This window comes from Protomyctophum parallelum (genome assembly GCF_964188405.1).
Source record: "Protomyctophum parallelum genome assembly, chromosome: 5".
NCBI classification, from domain to species: Eukaryota; Metazoa; Chordata; class Actinopteri; order Myctophiformes; family Myctophidae; genus Protomyctophum; species Protomyctophum parallelum.
In genome coordinates, this window is record NC_139702.1 from 42,005,674 (window position 1) to 42,025,871 (window position 20,198).

At 47.0% G+C, this 20,198-nt stretch overlaps 1 protein-coding gene across 2 annotated transcripts in view; it reads left to right on the forward strand.

Moving 5' to 3' along the window:
- The window catches only part of wdr19 (WD repeat domain 19), a 30,510-nt gene extending 14,808 nt beyond the window's left edge, over positions 1–15,702 (forward strand). For both annotated transcript variants that reach the window (XM_083766210.1, XM_083766211.1), the window contains 10 exons: positions 1–38; positions 178–246; positions 387–464; positions 863–959; positions 3,871–3,995; positions 4,546–4,627; positions 12,293–12,443; positions 13,234–13,357; positions 14,138–14,214; positions 14,804–15,702. The exon at positions 1–38 is cut by the window's left edge and continues 72 nt beyond it. In XM_083766210.1, the coding sequence (XP_083622336.1) occupies positions 1–38; positions 178–246; positions 387–464; positions 863–959; positions 3,871–3,995; positions 4,546–4,627; positions 12,293–12,443; positions 13,234–13,357; positions 14,138–14,214; positions 14,804–14,918 (956 nt within the window). In that variant the 3' untranslated portion in view covers positions 14,919–15,702. The remainder of the gene's footprint in view (positions 39–177; positions 247–386; positions 465–862; positions 960–3,870; positions 3,996–4,545; positions 4,628–12,292; positions 12,444–13,233; positions 13,358–14,137; positions 14,215–14,803) is intronic.
- The last annotated feature ends 4,496 nt before the right edge of the window (positions 15,703–20,198 follow it).

Here is a 20,198-nt window from a genome sequence, read left to right on the forward strand (position 1 = left end):
CTGGAAAGTTTTTCCAGAAGTGTGGACAGTATGGCAGAGTATGAACTCTCAGTTGTTCATACTCAGTTGTTCTCACTCACTCACTCACTCACTCGTTCTTTTTGCTTGTTTGTGTATTTATTTGAGTAATATGTTCATTATTCCAGTCAGCCTTTCAATTGTGTCTCTCTGCTTCAGGCAATGAAGCACTTCCTCAAATGCCCCAATACTGAGGACAACTTGGCTGTTGAGATGGCTATAGAGACGGTGAGAGCGATGTGTGTGTTACAATGGGGAAACGTGAATATAATGTGTGTTTGTAGATGTATGTTTAGGTGTTTTATTGAAGCGTGTGTGTGCGTGTGTGTGTGTGTGTGTGTGTGCGTGTGCGTGCGTGCGCGTTCCAGGTGGGCCAGGCCAAGGAACTTACCCTAACCAACCTGCTGATAGATTATCTCATGGGAGAGAGTGACGGCATGCCAAAGGTAACGACACACTGGAAATTGACACAACTGTTCTCTCTCCTTGAGTTCCTCTTGTTCACATCATGAGTGTTAAAACATGCCATGGGTTAGAGATGCTTCGATAATCGTCCACCGATTAGTGATCGGCCGTATCGGCCAATATTCACGATCGGTGATCTGCAATTTACCCTATCTGGAGAAACCGATTTCTTTACACCATTTAAGTGGTTTAAATGTCAATCAGATATATAGTATTATATAATTTCGCATCTTTGTGACAGGCCTAAACATTCTCCCCTTCCTCCTCACACACACACAGGAACAGTTGTGACGTGGGTTTTGCTCGAGAAGAGAGAGAGAGAGAAAGGCCCTTTCCTGAACTGCAGTTGGCTGACCTGTCCTCCCCTTTGTTCATACAGGATGCCAAGTACCTGTTCCGTCTCTACATGGCACTGCAGAGGTACCAGGAGGCCGCTCGCACTGCCATCATCATAGCCCGGGAGGAGCAGTGTGCAGGTACACACACACACACATGCATGCACGCACACACACACACACACACACACACACACACACACACACACACACACACACACACACACACACAGCCTGTGGTGCCTAACCACATGATGTACTGTAGGCCACATTGTAGCTTAGAATCTGCCTCACAATTTCAGCTACAGTACATGCAGCAGTGGTGGAAAAAGTACTCAATTGTTTTAACTAGCCCTTACCCGTTGTGAGATATTTGCCCCCCCCTTGTGGCCGTGGGGGGTACTGCGCCCTCAGAACCTGAGGGAGGGCAGAATCCATTTCTTGCCACCGACGGTCCGTCGCGACGCACCGTCGGCCGGTCGGTCCGTCGGTCCGTCGGTGACGGTCCGTCGGTCCGTCGGTCCGTCGGTCCGTCGGTCGTAACTCTGTCATTTCTCTACCGTTTTGGACGGGGGTGGGCTCATTTGAATCGTGTGCCCCCCCCGGGGGCGTCTATGGGGGTCTCGAGGTTCGGGGACCCCTGGGGACCCCCAGGGACCCCCAAATGGTAACTGTCATTTCTCTACCGTTTTGGACGGGGGTGGGCTCTTTGGAATCGTGTCGCCCCCCTGGAGGTTTCTTTGGGGGTCTCAAGGTTTGGGGACCCCTGGGGACCCCTGGGGACCCCCAAATTGTAACTCTGTCATTTCTCTACCGTTTTGGACGGGGGTGGTCTCATTTGAATCGTGTCGCCCCCCTGGAGGTTTCTTTGGGGGTCTCAAGGTTCGGGGACCCCTGGGGACCCCCACGGACCCCCACATTGTAACTCTGTCATTTCTCTACCGTTTTGGACAAGGGTGGGCTCTTTGGAATCGTGTCGCCCCCCTGGAGGTTTCTTTGGGGGTCTCAAGGTTCGGGGACCCCTGGGGGTCCTCAGGGGTCCCCGAACCTTGAGACCCCCATAGACGCCCCCTGGGGGGGCACAAGATTCAAATGAGCCCACCCCCGTCCAAAACGGTAGAGAAATGACAGAGTTACCATTTGGGGGTCCCTGGGGGTCCCCAGGGGTCCCCGAACCTTGAGACCCCCAAAGAAACCTCCAGGGGGGCGACACGATTCCAAAGAGCCCACCCCCGTCCAAAACGGTAGAGAAATGACAGAGTTACAATTTGGGGGTCCCTGGGGGTCCCCAGGGGTCCCCGAACCTTGAGACCCCCAAAGAAACCTCCAGGGGGGCGACACGATTCAAATGAGACCACCCCCGTCCAAAACGGTAGAGAAATGACAGAGTTACCATTTGGGGGTCCCTGGGGGTCCCCAGGGGTCCCCAAACCTTGAGACCCCCAAAGAAACCTCCAGGGGGGCGACACGATTCAAATGAGACCACCCCCGTCCAAAACGGTAGAGAAATGACAGAGTTACAATTTGGGGGTCCCCAGGGGTCCCCAGGGGTCCCCGAACCTTGAGACCCCCAAAGAAACCTCCAGGGGGGCGACACGATTCCAAAGAGCCCACCCCCGTCCAAAACGGTAGAGAAATGACAGAGTTACCATTTGGGGGTCCCTGGGGGTCCCCAGGGGTCCCCAAACCTTGAGACCCCCAAAGAAACCTCCAGGGGGGCGACACGATTCAAATGAGACCACCCCCGTCCAAAACGGTAGAGAAATGACAGAGTTACAATTTGGGGGTCCCCAGGGGTCCCCAGGGGTCCCCGAACCTCGAGACCCCCATAGACGCCCCCGGGGGGGCCACACGATTCAAATGAGCCCACCCCCGTCCAAAACGGTAGAGAAATGACAGAGTTACGACCGACGGACCGACGGACCGTCACCGACGGACCGACGGACCGACCGGCCGACAGTGCGTCGCGACGGACCGTCGGTCGCAAGAAATGGATTCTGCCCTTGCTTGAGGCCACGGTGGATCAGGCCTCGAGCTACAAACCTGCACCCCACACACACACACTCAGACATTGTTAGAATTATAGTATGATGATAGTATGATTATGAAGTACTCATTATGCAGCATGTCCCATTTCAAGTTTTCAAATGTATAAAAATCTTTTGAAACTAGCAGATCTACAAGCTGAAGCTGTGAGCTTGTAGATGGGCTATTTCAATTGCCGAAATTATGCGGTTAATATATATGTTTTTTTTGTAATAATACTCAAAATCAGTAACTAAAGTTTTCCAATAAATCTAGTGGCGTAAAAGTACAATACTTGGATCCAAGATCTGAGATGTAGGCTATAGTGGAGTAGAAGTAAAAGTATTGGAAATTGGAAATTGTCCTGTAAAGTAAAAGTACCTCAAAATGTTTATTAAGTACAGTACTTGAGTAAATGTAATTAGTTACTTTCCACCACAGGCTACATGTCATCCTCTGTCTCTAAACTCTAAACTAAACTCTGTCTCTATAATTTCTCTATAATGTACAGTAGAATAAACATAGTACTGACACAGAGAATAATATTGTACTGACACAGGTACGAGGCATGACAAGTGGAAGTGTTCCCTGTTATGTTTCTGATAGAACCTGTTTGATTGTTTTCACACAGGGAACTACGGTAACGCCCATGATGTGCTGTTTGTTTTCACACAGGGAACTACCGTAACGCCCATGATGTGCTGTTTGTTTTCACACAGGGAACTACCGTAACGCCCATGATGTGCTGTTTGTTTTCACACAGGGAACTACCGTAACGCCCATGATGTGCTGTTTGTTTTCACACAGGGAACTACCGTAATGCCCATGATGTGCTGTTTGTTTTCACACAGGGAACTACCGTAATGCCCATGATGTGCTGTTTGTTTTCACACAGGGAACTACCGTAATGCCCATGATGTGCTGTTTGTTTTCACACAGGGAACTACCGTAACGCCCATGATGTGCTGTTTGTTTTCACACAGGGAACTACCGTAACGCCCATGATGTGCTGTTTGTTTTCACACAGGGAACTACCGTAACGCCCATGATGTGCTGTTCAGCATGTACACTGAGCTGCAGGCCCAGAAGATCAAGATCCCAGCTGAGATGGCCACCAACCTGATGATCCTCCACTCCTACATCCTGGTCAAGGTCCTTCAAGCTTTGTTAACCTTTTTATTTGAACCCCCTTTTTCTCCCCAATTTAGTCGTTATATATGCCAATTTATTCCTCCCCGCCCAACACTTCAGTGTACTTAAAGGACAACTTTAGTTTTTTTCAACCAAGGTTCATGTTTTAGGTTGTTATTAGAGAAAGTAAAAGATGAGTGTTAATTTTTTTTCATTTGCTGCTTTCTTTCGTTTTAGGGATTTTAGCTGGTTTAACAGGGGGGCGGGGCATTCGAACATGGGGCTAAATATGTATTTTTTTACTAAATTTTATAGCGATTTATTTTATAAATATTTACTAAAGTCCTACTAGACCCCAAGAAATTATATTTGACCACAAAAGATCACGGGATCTACTGAATGTGACAAACTGGCATATTGAGCCTATGACACAGTGTGGCTTCCCCCCAGTAGGCTACCTTCACATTCAGTAGATCCTGTGATCTTTTGTGGCCAGATGTAACCTAAAACATGACCCTTGTTTGAAAAAAACTAAAGTTGTCCTTTAACCTTCTAATTGTCTGGCCTGTAGATCCACGTGAAGAGAAGTGACCACCTGAAGGGCGCCCGCATGCTGATCCGCGTCAGCAACAACATCAGCAAGTTTCCCATACGTCAGTTTAACATGTTTTGTTGCTTAACATGTTTCGTTGCTTAACAGAATTGCCTTGCTGTCGGACAGAAACCTTTTCTCGCTATTTTCTTTTCATTATTGTTGTGTTGCGCTCATTTTGTGAAAAGAGCTGATCTGCAAGCTCACAATGCTTCGCATCACGACGTGAGCTTGTGGATCTGCTACTTTAGCTATTTTTGAAAACTTTGGCATTCGATTCGGTGGAAAGCGCTTAAAGGGATAGTTCCGATTTTTTGAACTTAAGTTGTATGAAATACTTGCCATTAATATAGTGGTTGCAACTGTATTAACAGTTTCCGTGCTTTGAATGGATTACTCCAGGTTAATGTCGCTGCCATATCGGACATACGCGAGTTTTGTTTTATGTGTTTAATCCGCCGTAATGTAAACAAAAAAAAGAACATTCTTCTTCGCCGCGGAGAAAGAGAGTAGGCGCATCTGTTGTGATAAAAAAACCGGAAATCGTCACATGCTGTGGGCTGCTAGGGCTTCTGGGAAATTGAGGCCAATGGAAATGCATGGGGTGCAACGCCTCATTGAGACGAGTCTTGTGTGCGTCTTCCGGGTGCACCAAGATGGTGGATGGTACGATCGAATCATAACAAACCACGGGAGCTTTTTTTGCTGGACTTTCGCGGATTAAAAGCCCAAATAATTCAGCGTATGCTCTAAAGGTAATACAACAATCTCGGCAGTGAAGGGGGGTTGATTAAAAGTCTGATAAATCGTTTTCCGCAGTCAAACTGTTAATTGATTGCCAGAGTCCCGTGGTGGGAGTTCTGCTCTGGTTTAGGTGAAATATTAAGTAGTTCCGGTCATTTTGTGGGGGGCACTGGGGCCACGCAGTAAAAGTAAATAAATCCACAAAACTAACGTCATTTGTATTGTTGACCTATTTCTAAAATATTAGTGCAACTTTCGTTAATGTTTTACCCCTCTATCACATGGAATTATGTTTTTTGTGTCCATATCACTACGCCCAAAAAGTAGTACTGGTCATGTTTTCCATTTCCTGAAAAGTAACAATTTCTTTTTAGACATGCATGGTTTGCCGGCAGCTGTTTCTGTCATCATAGATGTCAATTCAATTCAATTCAAAGGAGCTTTATTGACATGAGAAAACATACGTTTACATTGCCAAAGCAAGGGTCAAAATATAATAAAAACGGTTTAAAATGGGGAAAGTATATACAGTTGGAGGGGGTACGGAGAGCAACTCTTGGTTAATTTAAACTAAACTGCACGAGGAAGCTCGCTATGAAGATTGCGTCTTCTGACGTGATCACAGAAGCATTCAATAAACTCACAGGCAATCTATTGGCTGGGTCTGAGACTAATGTGCACCTTAACCACCCCCCCCAGGCGAAGGTGATAAAAGGTGTCATCCAACCAATTAGTCTTCACTTTTGTGTAACTTCTCATGAAGATCACTGCATTGCACAAAGTCTCGATTTCAGTGTGTTTGAGTTTCCTAGGACAGGAGCGAATTCTGGTTCCAAAAACTGCACCACTGGTGAGTTCCTGACTTTGAGGTTAAGAATATTCCTTTCATAAAATTCTACTTGTTAGTCGGACGGCCAGAGAACGGCCCTGATTATAACTAGCGACAACTAAGCTATTTCTAGCTACAGTTACGCTAGCTTCTAGCTACAGCTACACCAGCTACTAGTCGGTAGGCCAGCACACGGCCCTGACTAGCCATAAGCCTGCTACAGCTAAGCTACTAGCAACTTAGCTTGGTTCCTGCAAAAGGACGCCGGTGTTAGCTACTGTTAGCATCCCACTAAGCTACCCTCCCCAGCTACCACTCCTGCTATCGGCCTGCAGAACGCTAAAGCAGTGATGCCGGGGAAGAGCAGAAGCCAACGTCGCAAGGCTAACGATAACAAGCCCGCAGTGCTGCAAAAGCACTGTGAGACATGCTCCAACTGGATGGCCGGCGAGGACAAACATGAGGACTGTGTCCGTTGTTTGGGCCTGCAGCACGCCCTCGACGCCGTTCATAACCCGGGTGCCTGCTCCCTGTGTGACGGCGTCGACGCGCGCATAATAGCCCGCAGGCTAGTACGTGCTAAGCAGTTCTTCGACGGGGCCATCCGACAACCAGAGCCAGCAGACCAACAAGAGGTGGACGGTCAATTGGCAGAAGAGAGACGGGACGCACTAGACCCCGCTCGTTACTCTGAGGGTGATTATGTTAACCTACCGTCTACTACCCGCGCGAAGCGGGCTGTTAAAAAAGCCAAACGAGCAGCTAAGAAGGCTCCGGCTGACGAGGTTGCGGCTACGGCTGCCGACATACCGCACATCCCGCCTCGCCAACGTACGAGGCGCGCGAATCACCCTCCCCCCTTCGAACAACGCGACGATGATGAAGAACAGTCCTCGGAGGAAGACCAGAGCCAGAGCTCCGACGATGGCTCCTCTTCTGGCTCCTACTATGAGGGCTCGTCCGAAAGCTCAGACTCTGACTCTGAGGGACGCCTCAGAGCCACTCTCATCGCGGGAATGCAACCTCGGGCGGCGGCCCAGACTGAGCCCGCAGCTGCGGATGAAACCGAGCAACAAAGCGCGGCGCCCGACGCAGCGCCCCAGGCCGATGCTCAGAACCGAGCCCCTGCTAGGTCCCAAGTCGTCCTCGAGATGGACAAGTCAGCGCTGATCGATGTATTCAAGAGGGCCACCGAGCGCAGCGGTCTAACATGGCCAGCTGAAGCTACCCCAACGGCGGCGGCTACAGACACGGCCTGGGATGGTTTCGGCGACGATCCGGACGCTCCCCGGCCAAAACAAATCCTACCCTTGGCTAAAGGTTTCACGGCGGCGCTCGGCGAATCCTGGGTACACCCCTATACCCACTCTTTCCAACCCACACATAAGAAGGAGCTTGATTGCGTCGCCATGAAGAAGGTGGGTCTGGAATCTCTGCCTGATATGGACAGATTCCTAGCTTCTCATCTCCTGCATGTCCCCGAAGCCGCCCCACCGAAAGAGCCTAAGTTTACATCAACACATGAAAACGACATGTCCACGATGACAAAGAAGGCATACGCGACGCTGGCGGGCTCCGTAAAAGCCATCAACGCCATCACACTACTCCAGGGCTCTGTCTCTCACATCTTTAAAACATCGGGAGAGGCGTTGGATCTGGAGCAGATCTACGAGCTACGGAGGCTCCACAAAGAGGCGCTTGCGCTGACAAGGTACAATACAGAGATGACTGGGAAAGCAATGGCCACTCTAGTAGTACTGGAACGGGCTAGGTGGTTAAACCACTCCGAAACCAAAGAAAGAGCCACTTTCCTGGACCAACCTATCCTGCAGGATAATCTTTTCTCTGGCACAGTAGCCGATCTCACGGCCAGACACGAAGACAGAGAGAAGAAAAAGCAGGCAGCGCAAGCTTTCATGCCGACAGAGAAAAAGCCTCCGCACGTGAGTAAGAGAAATAGATCCTCGTACGGCCGCTCTATGAACCGGAGGGACAACGAGAGGGAGCGCGGCTCCAGACCTCCTTTCAAAGCTCCGGCGGCTGCTAGGGCCCCCTCCGCTTCGGGTGGCCAGTACCAACACCAACGACAGGATCGCAAGAAGGACACCGCGACCCACGGTCAGCCTCCTCCCGCGGCGGCGGGACGGAGGCGTCATCGCCACCCGAACGTCAACAGTAAACAACAGCGTAAATGACACTGTGCCGAGCCTCGGGGAGGCGTTGATAAAATCCGCCCCCCTCCGCCCCCACGTTCTGGGGAGAGCTTACGCTCGCAGCGTAGACGTAGCAGCCTCGGGCTGCACGCCACTGGCGCAGAGTGTACCGGACAAGATGGATGTTGTTGTTGCACCAATTTTTGCAGAAAAAATGTCGTTGCATACTGTAACTCCCCTGTCCCCCTCCCTGATTCAAATAAAGAGTTTGTATGGTACAAAATGTTTGAATCCTTGCCAGAACACACGGGGTATGAGCCCACTGCCACGCAGACCATTAAAACGGCCCGCGGCAGTCGGACGAAACGCAGATATACTGACAGCTCCTTGGAGCTCTGCCAAGAGGCACAAGCACCATGCCAGTTTGATGGCCCCGCCGCTAGGGGGCGCCATTTTACCACGAAAGGGCATGGTGCCAGTATTAAATCATATGACACAATGCCTTCCACGAGAGGCACCCACTCTGACTCAAAAAAGAGTAGGGCTGACAAAAAATCCTCTGACGAGGTGCGTTTCAAAATGGATAGAGTGCGGCGCACACACCTGGGTGGTGGACACAGTGAGAAAAGGCTACAAGCTGCAATTCTCAGCGGAACCACCCACATTCGAGAAGATAATATTCTCTCAAGCAAGCGGACAGGCAGCCGTCATTTTACAGAACGAAATACTCTCCCTGCTGGCCAAAAATGCCATTCAGGAAGTACCTCCAGATCAGAGCCTGAACGGTTTCTACAGTCGGTATTTTCTGGTAAAGAAAAAAGGGGGGGGAATGCGTCCTATTCTGGACCTCCGAGCCCTCAACCGATATCTGAAGGATTTTCGCTTCAAGATGCTGACAAATGCGGCGCTGTTACGCATGATACGCAGGGGGGATTGGTTCACATCAGTGGACCTCAAGGACGCCTATTTTCATGTTCCGATTTACCCACCGCACAGGAAGTTCCTGCGATTCGGGTTCGGAGGGAGGGTTTACGAGTACCTAGTTCTCCCTTTCGGGATGTCCTTGAGCCCCCGAGTGTTTGTAAAATGCACTCAGGCGGCCATAGCCCCCCTGAGGCAACGGGGTGTTCGCATAGCGAGCTACATCGACGATTGGCTCCTGCTTGCGCAGTCAGAGAGCGAGGCACGACTCCACACCAGCTGGGTAGTGAGTCACCTGCAGTCACTGGGCTTCAGTCTGAACTACGAGAAGAGCGTGCTTATACCAGCGAGGTCGACAGACTTCATAGGTATAACACTGAACTCTGCCTCCCTCACGGCTCGGCTGTCACAGGACAGAATGAATTCCGTTCTGAGGTGCGCGAGTTCGTTCCAGGTGGGACGCAGGGTCCCTTTTCGTACGTGCCAACAGATGGCGGGACTCATGGCTTCTGCTATAACCGTGTTATGGTTAGGCAGACTATACATGAGACCTTTTCAGAGGTGGATGCTCTCTCTCAGGGTGCCCAACGATCGTCGTCATCGCCTAGTCACAGTCCAACCGGAGTGTGTATCGGCGCTACGTCCATGGAGAGACGGGTCGTTTCTTTCAGAAGGAGTGTCCATGGGTCTGGTCGTGTCGAGGAAGATCATCACTACGGATGCCAGTCTGACTGGGTGGGGCGCCACCCACGAGGGCAGAACTGCCAGAGGAGTGTGGGGCGACGAACTAAGGACCGCCCACATCAACTATCTGGAACTGATGGCAGTATGGTTAGCCGTACGACACTTCAAACCCCTCATCAAGGACTGTCACGTCCTGGTCAGGACGGACAATACGACGACCATGTGCTACGTCAACAAGCAAGGGGGACTGCGGTCCCGCCTGCTGCACACACTAGCACAAGACCTGACTCTGTGGTGCGACGTGAATTTGAGCTCGATCAGAGCCTCCCACGTCCCGGGGATAGAGAACAGGGGGGCGGATCTTCTGTCCAGAGGGAGGTGCCACTATGCGGAATGGTCCCTACACAACGCGGTGGCAGCTCAGCTCTGGGACAGGTTCGGCCGCCCACAAGTAGACCTGTTCGCCTCGGGGGAGAACGCGAAATGCCCGGAGTATTTTTCCATAACAGGGCAGGAGTCCCTGGGCCTGGACGCGCTAGCGCACGCCTGGCCCAGAAGTCTGCTTTACGCGTTTCCTCCCATTTCCCTGATATCTCCAGTCCTGGAGAGGGTGAGAACCCAGAACCTATCAGTAATACTGATAGCTCCGGGGTGGGGCTCTTGGAGGTCGGAGATATCGCCTCTCCTCTACGACCATCCGTGGCAACTCCCGCTGCGCAGGGATCTGTTGACACAAGCGAGAGGGGAAATCTTCCATCCACGGCCGAAAGACCTGGATCTATGGGCCTGGCCCGTGAGAGGATGAACCTCGATGCGGAAGGCCTGCCACAGAGTGTCATTGACACTATACAGAGTGCGAGAGCTCGATCGACTAGAGATTCCTACGACGGGAGGTGGCGTGCGTTTGAGAAATGGTGTCTACAGACACAGGCGGTGCCTTTCCAGGCGTCTGTGAAAGTCATTCTGTCTTTCCTTCAGAGTCTGATGGACAAGGGCCTGTCCTATAGCACTCTGAAGGTCTACCTGGCGGCTATTTCAGCCTGCCATGTTGGATTTGGGAATGGCACTGTCTGGGTGCACCCTCTAGTACGTCGGTATATGACCGGTGCAATGCGCCTCCTCCAGGTACCGAAGTCTTTGGTTCCTTCATGGGACCTCGCGCTGGTTTTGGACTCCTTGTCTCGACCACCGTTCGAGCCTTTAGAGTCGGTGGAGCTGCAGTTTTTGTCATTGAAAACGGCGCTACTGCTGGCACTGGTGACTGCTAAACGGGTCGGTGACATTCACGCTTTTTCAGTGAGCGAGGAATGCACGCGTTTTTCCGTGGATAGGACGAGGGTAGTCATTACGACCAACCCGGCCTTTGTGCCTAAGAACCAGTTGACCACCTGTATACCGGTGGACCTGGTGGAATTCTGTCCACCTCCCTTTTCCTCGGCGGAGGAGGAGAGGAGGCATACTCTGTGTCCTGTGCGGGTTCTGCGGACTTATATCGACAGGACGGCGGCACACAGGAAGACGACACAGTTGTTTGTGTCCTGGGGCCCTAAGACCTTGGGAAAAGCCGTATCCAAGGTGAGGATCTCACAATGGATAGTGGAAGCCATTGAACGGTCTTACTCGGCGAGGAGTTTGCAGCCTCCCATAAGGGTGAAGGCGCACTCCACGAGGGGTATGGCGACATCCTGGGCTCTGTCCAGAGGGGTGTCTATCCAAGAGGTATGTACGGCTGCGAGCTGGGCATCCTCCTCGACGTTTGCCAATTTTTACAGATTGGACGTGACGGCTGCGCCAGTGGCGCATGCTGTCCTCAGCGTGGCTTCAAGGTAAGGTTCGGATCTATCGGGCCTCTGTGTGAAGTGGCTCTGGATCCGGGGTTCCTTCTTTTTCACTCCGTCACCCTACAGGCAGGGGTCGAGGCCCGTGGGTCTAGACTTTGTGGTGGCAAGAAGGGAGTGTATCAAGTCTTCATAGCGAGCTTCCTCGTGCAGTTTAGTTTAAATTAACTATAGGTTACGAAGGTAACCCTGGTTAATTAAATAAACAAGCGAGGAAGCTCGCCAAAACGCCCTTCTTGTAGGCAATGCCTCATGAGAAGGTTCCACATGTTGAAGTGAAGACTAATTGGTTGGATGACACCTTTTATCACCTTCGCCTGGGGGGGGTGGTTAAGGTGCACATTAGTCTCAGACCCAGCCAATAGATTGCCTGTGAGTTTATTGAATGCTTCTGTGATCACGTCAGAAGACGCAATCTTCATAGCGAGCTTCCTCGCTTGTTTATTTAATTAACCAGGGTTACCTTCGTAACCTATAGATATGCAGCGTGTGTGTGTGTGTGTGTGTGTGTGCGTGTGCGTGTGCGTGTGCGTGTGCGTGTGCGTGTGCGTGTACAGACATCGTGCCCATTCTGACATCGGCGGTGATCGAGTGTCACCGGGCAGGGCTGAAGAACTCTGCCTTCAGCTTCGCTGCCATGCTGATGAGACCAGAGTACCGCAGCAAGATTGACCCCAAGTACAGGAAGAAGATCGAGGCCATGGTCCGGTGAGATGCTGGGGCTTTCACTCTTTTCTTTCCCTGAAGGTTTTGAGACCTTTTGCTCTTTCTCTGTCTTTCTTCCTGTTTTTTAACCACTTGAGCCGTTATGTCTAGTATGAATTTTAATATGTTCTTGTATGTCTACTTTTGAATTGTTTTAATTTTACCCCAAACGTAATGAAGTTAGATAGCACTTTATGTAGACTTAGATAGGATTTTATACAGACTTATAGCGTGTTACGTAGACAGCACTAGAATTGCATTTTTATGTAGTCATAGCACTTTACAGTATATATGTATACTGTAGTATAGTATAGTATAGTTTATATGTATAGTTTCATTATATAGATATTCCACTGTTACGTTCTTAGCTTACGCATGTTTCATGATAACTACTTTTTATGTATGTGATGTATTGCCATGCTTTTGTTCTTACTTAATGTAAGTCGCTCTGGATTAAGAGCGTCTGCTAAATGCCTAAATTGTATTGTAAATTGAAACACATTTTCCTGGAGAAAGCCACTTCTCAAGCACCAGGAGGGTTTTTAGGAGTGAAAATAAACAAACAATCAAACTGTCCCTATTCTGGGGCACAGATAGTTAGTGTAGAGCAAAGATATGGAGACTCCAGTGACCTAATTATAGAGTATAAGTGGTTAAACACATCTGAACTTCTCCCCCTCAGAGTCTCAGACAGAGTTTGTCAGTTTCCCAGTCTTCTTCTCGCTACCTGTCTCCCTTTCCGTCTGTCCTGCGTTTAATATTCATCTCTGGCTCACTGTTGTGCCCCCGCCAGTCGGCCAGATACATCAGAGTTGGAAGAGGAGACGACTCCGTGTCCCTTCTGTGGGTTTCAGCTGCCACAGAATGAACTGCTGTGTATCTCCTGCAAGAATAACTTGCCCTACTGCATCACCACGGTACGCACGCATGCACGCACGCGCACACACACACACACACACACACACACACACACACACACACACACACACACACACCACCACTTAACACACGAGCGTTGCATTGGTGCCATGACCCGGATCAGGTTTCGCGAGGTCAATAGGTAGTGTCTCGGTCGGAGCCTCTGCCTGATGACTAAAAGCCTCACATCTGCCTCAGCCAGGGGGAATTCCTCTTTGGGCTAGTGGTTAAGATGTTGGCTTTAGTTTCTACGTGGGAGGCCCGGGTTCAATTCCAGGCCGACACACATAAATGCCCCGTGGTGAAAAGTAACTAAGTACATTTAATTAAGTACAATTTTGAGGTATTTGTACTTTACTTTAGTATTTCCAATTTCCAATACTTTTACTTCTACTCCACGACATCTCAGATCCAAATATTGTACTTATTACTCCACTACATTTATTTTAAAACTTTAGTTACTAGTTACTTTGTTGATTTTGATTTGAAAATTGCCGATCTGCGAGCACACAATTGTGAGCTTGTAGATCTGCTATTTTCAAAACATTTGTACACATTTGAAAACTTTAAATGAGACATTTTGCATAATGTACTTACAGTTAAGTACATGTTGATACCAATACTTTTGTACTTTTACTCAAGTAAATTTAGAATTCGGCACTTTTACTTGTAACAGAGTATTTCTGCACTGCAGTATTAATACTTGTACTCAAGTATAAAATATGAATACTTTTATTTTAGCTACATGCATTTTTATTTGTTTTTTTTTCCCCATACAGGGTCGTCACATGCTAAAGGAGGACTGGTCTGTGTGTCCACATTGTGAATTCCCTGCCCTCTACTCCCAGTTCATCCTGTGAGTCAATATACTGTAGTTTATAATAGTGTACACTGTAAATAGTACAACTAGAACAATAGTCATCAAAACCAAATTAGCGTGGTCAAATAATGTAGATTGCCCATGGTGGTATAGAATGGCATGTAAAATCACACCAACGAACGCAACGAACGTCAGAATTGAACAGTGCATGGCTCCCAGTCTTTTCTGGACCAGGGCCCACTTGAACATCTTGAGGGAGATTGTGGCCCACCACCCATCCATATGACCACTTAACAGAGAGATTGTGGCCCACCACCCATCCATATGACCACTTAACAGATTGTGGCCCACCACCCATCCATATGACCACTTAACAGATTGTGGCCCACCACCCATCCATATGACCACTTAACAGCCGGCAGCCAAATGTATTATAATGATCAATCCATTGTGTTCCGGCTTCCGGCTTGGATCAATGGAACTAACGTGTAAAGCGTCTTTGGGTATTAGAAAAGCACTATATAAGTCACAGGTATTATTATTATTATTATTAACGTAGTATGTCATTTTACTGATTGTTTGTGCACGTGTGTGTGCGTGCGTGCATGCGTGTGTGTGTGTTCAGGCTCCTGGAGACAGAGGGTGTGTGTCCTATGTGTTCTGAGACTCTGAGCGTCAACCAGGTGAAGAAGATCTCTGACTGTTCCAGCTACCTGCAGTCTGATGAACTGGAGCACTGACACTGATGCCCACAGACTATGTACTGTCTGCAGGCGTTGATGCGAAGGGTTGCCCACAGGTAAATAAAACCTTCGGGCAGGTGGACTTTGCTTTCAGGTTTGCCCGACCCGCCAAGTGCTTGTTTGAGAGGGGACGCAACCGAGATATCTGTCTAAACACCTGGGTGGCCAGAGCACTCTTGTCTTCTGGTGTATGGAATGAAAAATAAAATAAGAGTACTGTTTACCTATAATGGGTTTTCACTGTTGCTACACTTCAAAATATAAAATAACAAGTGTGAACCCAGAGTCATCTTCATAGCTATGCCCCTAAGCTGCATATGACGTAACAAGGTATTTGGCATAAAAAAGATATCGCATTTATCGCACAGCCCCAGAAAGTAAAAAGAAAAATAAAGTGTTAAAGGGAACATAGTTTAAACTAGTGAATGTAGTTCAAATTTTACCCTATCATTTTATAATGGCCAATTTACTTTTCGGGCAAGTGGACATGACCTTTGGGCAAGTAGCCTATAGAACATGACCTGTACTTGTCCGACGGGCAAGTGCCTCTGAGACCTTATAGTGTCAACCCCTGTACTGTATTACCAAAGAATGTCATCCATCCGACAGCAGTGGTTCAACACCTTTTCTGGACCAGGGCCTAGTTTAACCTATTCTGAACGGGAACACCTTTTGGTTTTTTAAGCATTATGTTAAATACTTTAGCTATTGAAAAATAGCAGATCTTCAAGCTCATAGCGCAGCACCGAGTGCCATGCTACAAGCTTGTAGATCTGCTATTCTTTTTTAATCGTTGTCCCTGGAACAACATATTTTCAGATGGGGGTCGGCGGCCAATTACATATATTTTTGGGGGTCCTTGACATGAAATAGTTTGAGAACGACTGACATAGAAACAGAGGTTTTTCAGAAAAAAGATTTAGAAGACATTTGTAGAATCGTCCTCAGGTCTTAAAGCCATCTGAACACAGCCATTTGCCGTGGCGCCCACGTTCATTTTCAGAGCATATTTAACCAACAATCAATTGATTGTGTTCCAGTTCGAATCAGTGGAATGAACGTATAGAAAAAATATACCATGACATTTTGTTTTACAATATTGTTTTTATACTAACGTTATATCAATAAAATCACGTTTTGTCAAGTATACATTTGTCTCTGTCAGGTGGAAACCTCATTATGTCCAAAACTGTTACTTTTTGGGATTCAAATTCAACGGTAGCAAAAGTACCAGATTCTATACAAGCAATTCAAAATGTGTCACTTCGCACCACGCTTCGAGCTTGTAGATCTACTGCCATTGATGCTTTTGAGGGACGCTGTAGTGTGTTCAAGTAGGGGCGTAAATTTACGTAAACCCGACAGCAACGATATGCAGTATCCTGGGGCTCACCAGTCACAGCCCTACAGTATGTGTGATCATCATACCACACGGTGGCGCGCTATGAACTTGTAGATCTGCTATTTTTCAATAGCTAAATTATAACATAATGTTTAAAACACCAAAAGGGGTTCCCGCCCAAAATGGTTTAAGAAAACAAGGGATTATCTGCACACCATTTCGGATGCTCCCACAGTGGACTTATTCAAGATTTGTGCAACGCTTGCCATTTTTTTTACAGTCTTCATCGGGTACAGGATGACTGCATATAGGCTGAAATGTTGTACACTGAGATCTTCAATAAATGCACATGTGGGAAGCATCTCAAATGGTGTGGGTATAATCCTTTGTTCTTGGACTTTATTTGTGTTTTCTTTATTTCTTTCAGGATGTGCGTACATTATCCTGAACTGTATCATGTATTGATCATACATACACAGCCAAGTTAATCACTTAATTTATACTTCATAGTTCATACGATACGTTAGTGTACGACAGACAGACAGACAGGTTCTGTACATACATCTTTAAAACCCCCTTTAGATTTAACTGCTGTGACAATGTTGCAAATGTTATTTTAACCGACTGTCAACTGTGATTTTTTTTATAACAATTTCATCAGGTGAATAAAATGGATTCTGAGAATACATCAGATGAATAAAATGGATTCTGAGAATACAGTTTAATGTATTGATGCAGAAACTGCTGCATTTCTTGACAAACACTGCAATGTGCAAACATTTCCTATGCATCTCACTGGCTGATCAAGAGAAGCTGAATTTAAAGTGGAATTGTGTCGCCCTCTTGTGGTGATGTATTGTAACAACACTGCAGCACAGTTTAGCTTTATTTTACTAGCTTTCTGTTTCCGTTTGTAAATCATACTTTTACTCCACTACATTTAATTGGACAAAGAAGTAGAAGTATTTTGAAGCACACAGCTTTAAAATGACTATCACCAGTGAAATGCACTGCACAGTGTACACTTAACTACACCATTAGGCCACTATAGGCAACAGAACCATACCATACCAGAACCATTACCAGTGCCCATAGTCATATGGGGATGGAAAGGGCTATACACAGATCTAATTTAGCTTATATTGGGCTATAGAATAAAGAATACATTCGCAAAACATAAAATTATGATACTGTGAGACCAGGCTATACTTTACAAAGGCCTATACTAAACGGTAATTGGCATACTAAATGGTATGTGATTTAAATCACATAGGCCTACTAATACTAGTATTTAGTATGTCAAATTACATTTTATGTCCGAAGTGAAACACTATACTGCTTAGTAGCTGTGTTGGGCAATATTACTTAGGAGAGTAATATGTTTACTTTACTTATTACTCCTTAGAAAATGTAATAATACATTACTTATTACAATCAAGAGTAATATAGTTACATATTACTTTTCACCCGGGCCCCTTCCACCCACAAAAGAACACAATCTGTTTAGCCGGCTCTTTTTACAACTGAACTCCAATTCATTGGAATAAGAAGTCTCCAATCAGCCAAACTGAATAATTGCAGGATATGAAACAAAAATAGTCAACAGTCTCTCATCAGTCTTTTTCTGCTGCATATTCCACATTTGGAATTCAACATCAACAATCTGAATTGCACACACATGGCTGCAGCATCTCAAAACTGACAGTATATAACAAACAATACAGTCTTTGACCTTTTTGAGGCAGCCTAGTCTCTCAATACAGACAGTTGATATTATAACATATTACATATTACAAAAAAAGGAATGTACAACACAAGCTGTTAAGTCAGCTTCTTTTAGAACTGAAGCCAATTGTTTTGTATACTAATATTAAGAAGAGTCACCAATCAGCCAAAAAGGCTATAAAATAATGAAGCAGCAATCTCTCTCTACCTTTTAAATTAAATGTTTTCAAACGGCAGCCAACAAAACAAAAAAGTAATATGTAAATATGTGCTATTTTTTACAATGTAAATAGTAGTAATATTAACTGTTTTGGCAGAGTAATAACTTACTTTACTCGTTACTGGGAAAAGTAATAATATTACAGTAATATGTAACTAGTAACTCGTTACTGCCCAACACTGCTTAGTATAATAGATACTAAATAGGCTGCACACTGTAGTATGTAGTACATTATGTGGTATGTATGTGTGGCAAACCAGGGGAAACAGCCAGGCCTATTCCCCACAGAAGGAGGCTGGGGGAGGTGATAGAGGGAGTACAGGTATTGTACAGGTATTGCAGCCAATGGGAGCCTGGACATGGACGCACCTGCAGCCAGTAAGGCAATCAACAGAAGCTTTTAAATAGCCGACGCCCAAGCTGCCTGGTGAGTCAGTTTGGACTAATGGAGGAGTGAGGAAGCAGGAATCACTCTGTTCATGAGGAGGCTGGTATGATGGATATCTCACAAGTGAGTACAAGATTTAACTTGGACCCACTTGGATGTGCTGTGCGTGTATTGTGGCTCACCTGGTCTCGTTCCTCCCTCCTAGGCCGACTGAACTCCACAAGTTACATGTTGACTCTGACTCTGAGCCTCTTATTTTATTGTGAATCTTGTCTATTCTCCCCTGGGTTGCCACAGTATGTAGTACGTTATCTGAGTTGTTGTGACCTTCAAGGTCATTAAAACTCACAACTAGAAAAGGTTCCCCTCGGGGCACATGTCTCCACCAGGGCAGGTCAGGTTGTGGCCTCCTGGTGGCGCTATAATAGGCCAATGTGAAAAGGGTTCCATTTCTTCTTATGCCTTGGATGGCAATTGGATGATTTGAGGCATTTTGTTCCAAAAATGTGTTTTGCAAAAATCCACCTGTTGGTGGCGCTATAACAGGCCAATGTGAAAAGGGTGATATATATGCCTAGTAGGAAAGTCTGTGAAAGACTTCACGTAAATTGCATGCTCCGCTCATGATTTGAGGCTTTTTGTTCAAAACGGGCCAATCCTGCAAACTTTGTAAGCCAAATAATGTTAACCAATTAGGATGGAATCTGAAATATCGGACAGATCCGTCTTGAACACACGTCTATACAGATGGTGTGTAACGATTTGTGGGATTTTTGGACAGAATCTGGAAGAGTAATATAAAACAATTGGGTTCATTGTTGGCATCCAGGGAGTGTGCGTGCAAAATTTGGCACTGACCGCTTAACGGTGCCGGAGATTAGTTGTACACACACAGACGGACGGTCACACAAATAGACATACTCAAAACATACTCTCTCCCCATGCCTTCAGCCTTGTGGAGACAATAACTAGCCGGGCCGGCCTAGCGGTCCAGGCACCTAGGCTGCTAATCCTGACAGCATGTTGCAGGGTCGACTCCCGATCCGGACAACCTTTGCTGCGTGTCACTCCCCATCTCTCTCCCCCATTTCCTGTCAGCTTACTGTACACTATCAAATAAAGGCAGAAAAAGGCCCAAAGATATCTTAAAAAAAAGATGAATTAATGATGAAGTCATACATGAATTCATGATTAATTTCCCGTTAATGGAGAAGTCACTATAACTTAACTAAAGTAGCCTAAATATATCATATCAGTAGTCGGTAGTACCAGTCATTAACCATTCCGAAAATTGTCGGCAATAACGATGAGCCCAAAACAGGCACGCCAGGTCGAGAGTGGGGGCAGAAAAACACAAATGCAGACATGCTGTCGCCATGACACGGTGACACGTCGGCCAACTTATCACTAACACCTGTATGATTCTCACGAAGCCTCCAATCACAACCCAGAGGACCACTCTCATGCACCATGTGGCCTTAGCGGTTGCCACATGGTGCATGAGACAGCTATAGGGCAGTTACCTGGACACCACTCTTATACACAGAACAGGATTTGCTTATAGGTATTCTTTCTGTGGCTCCCTCGCTGAAACAATATAAC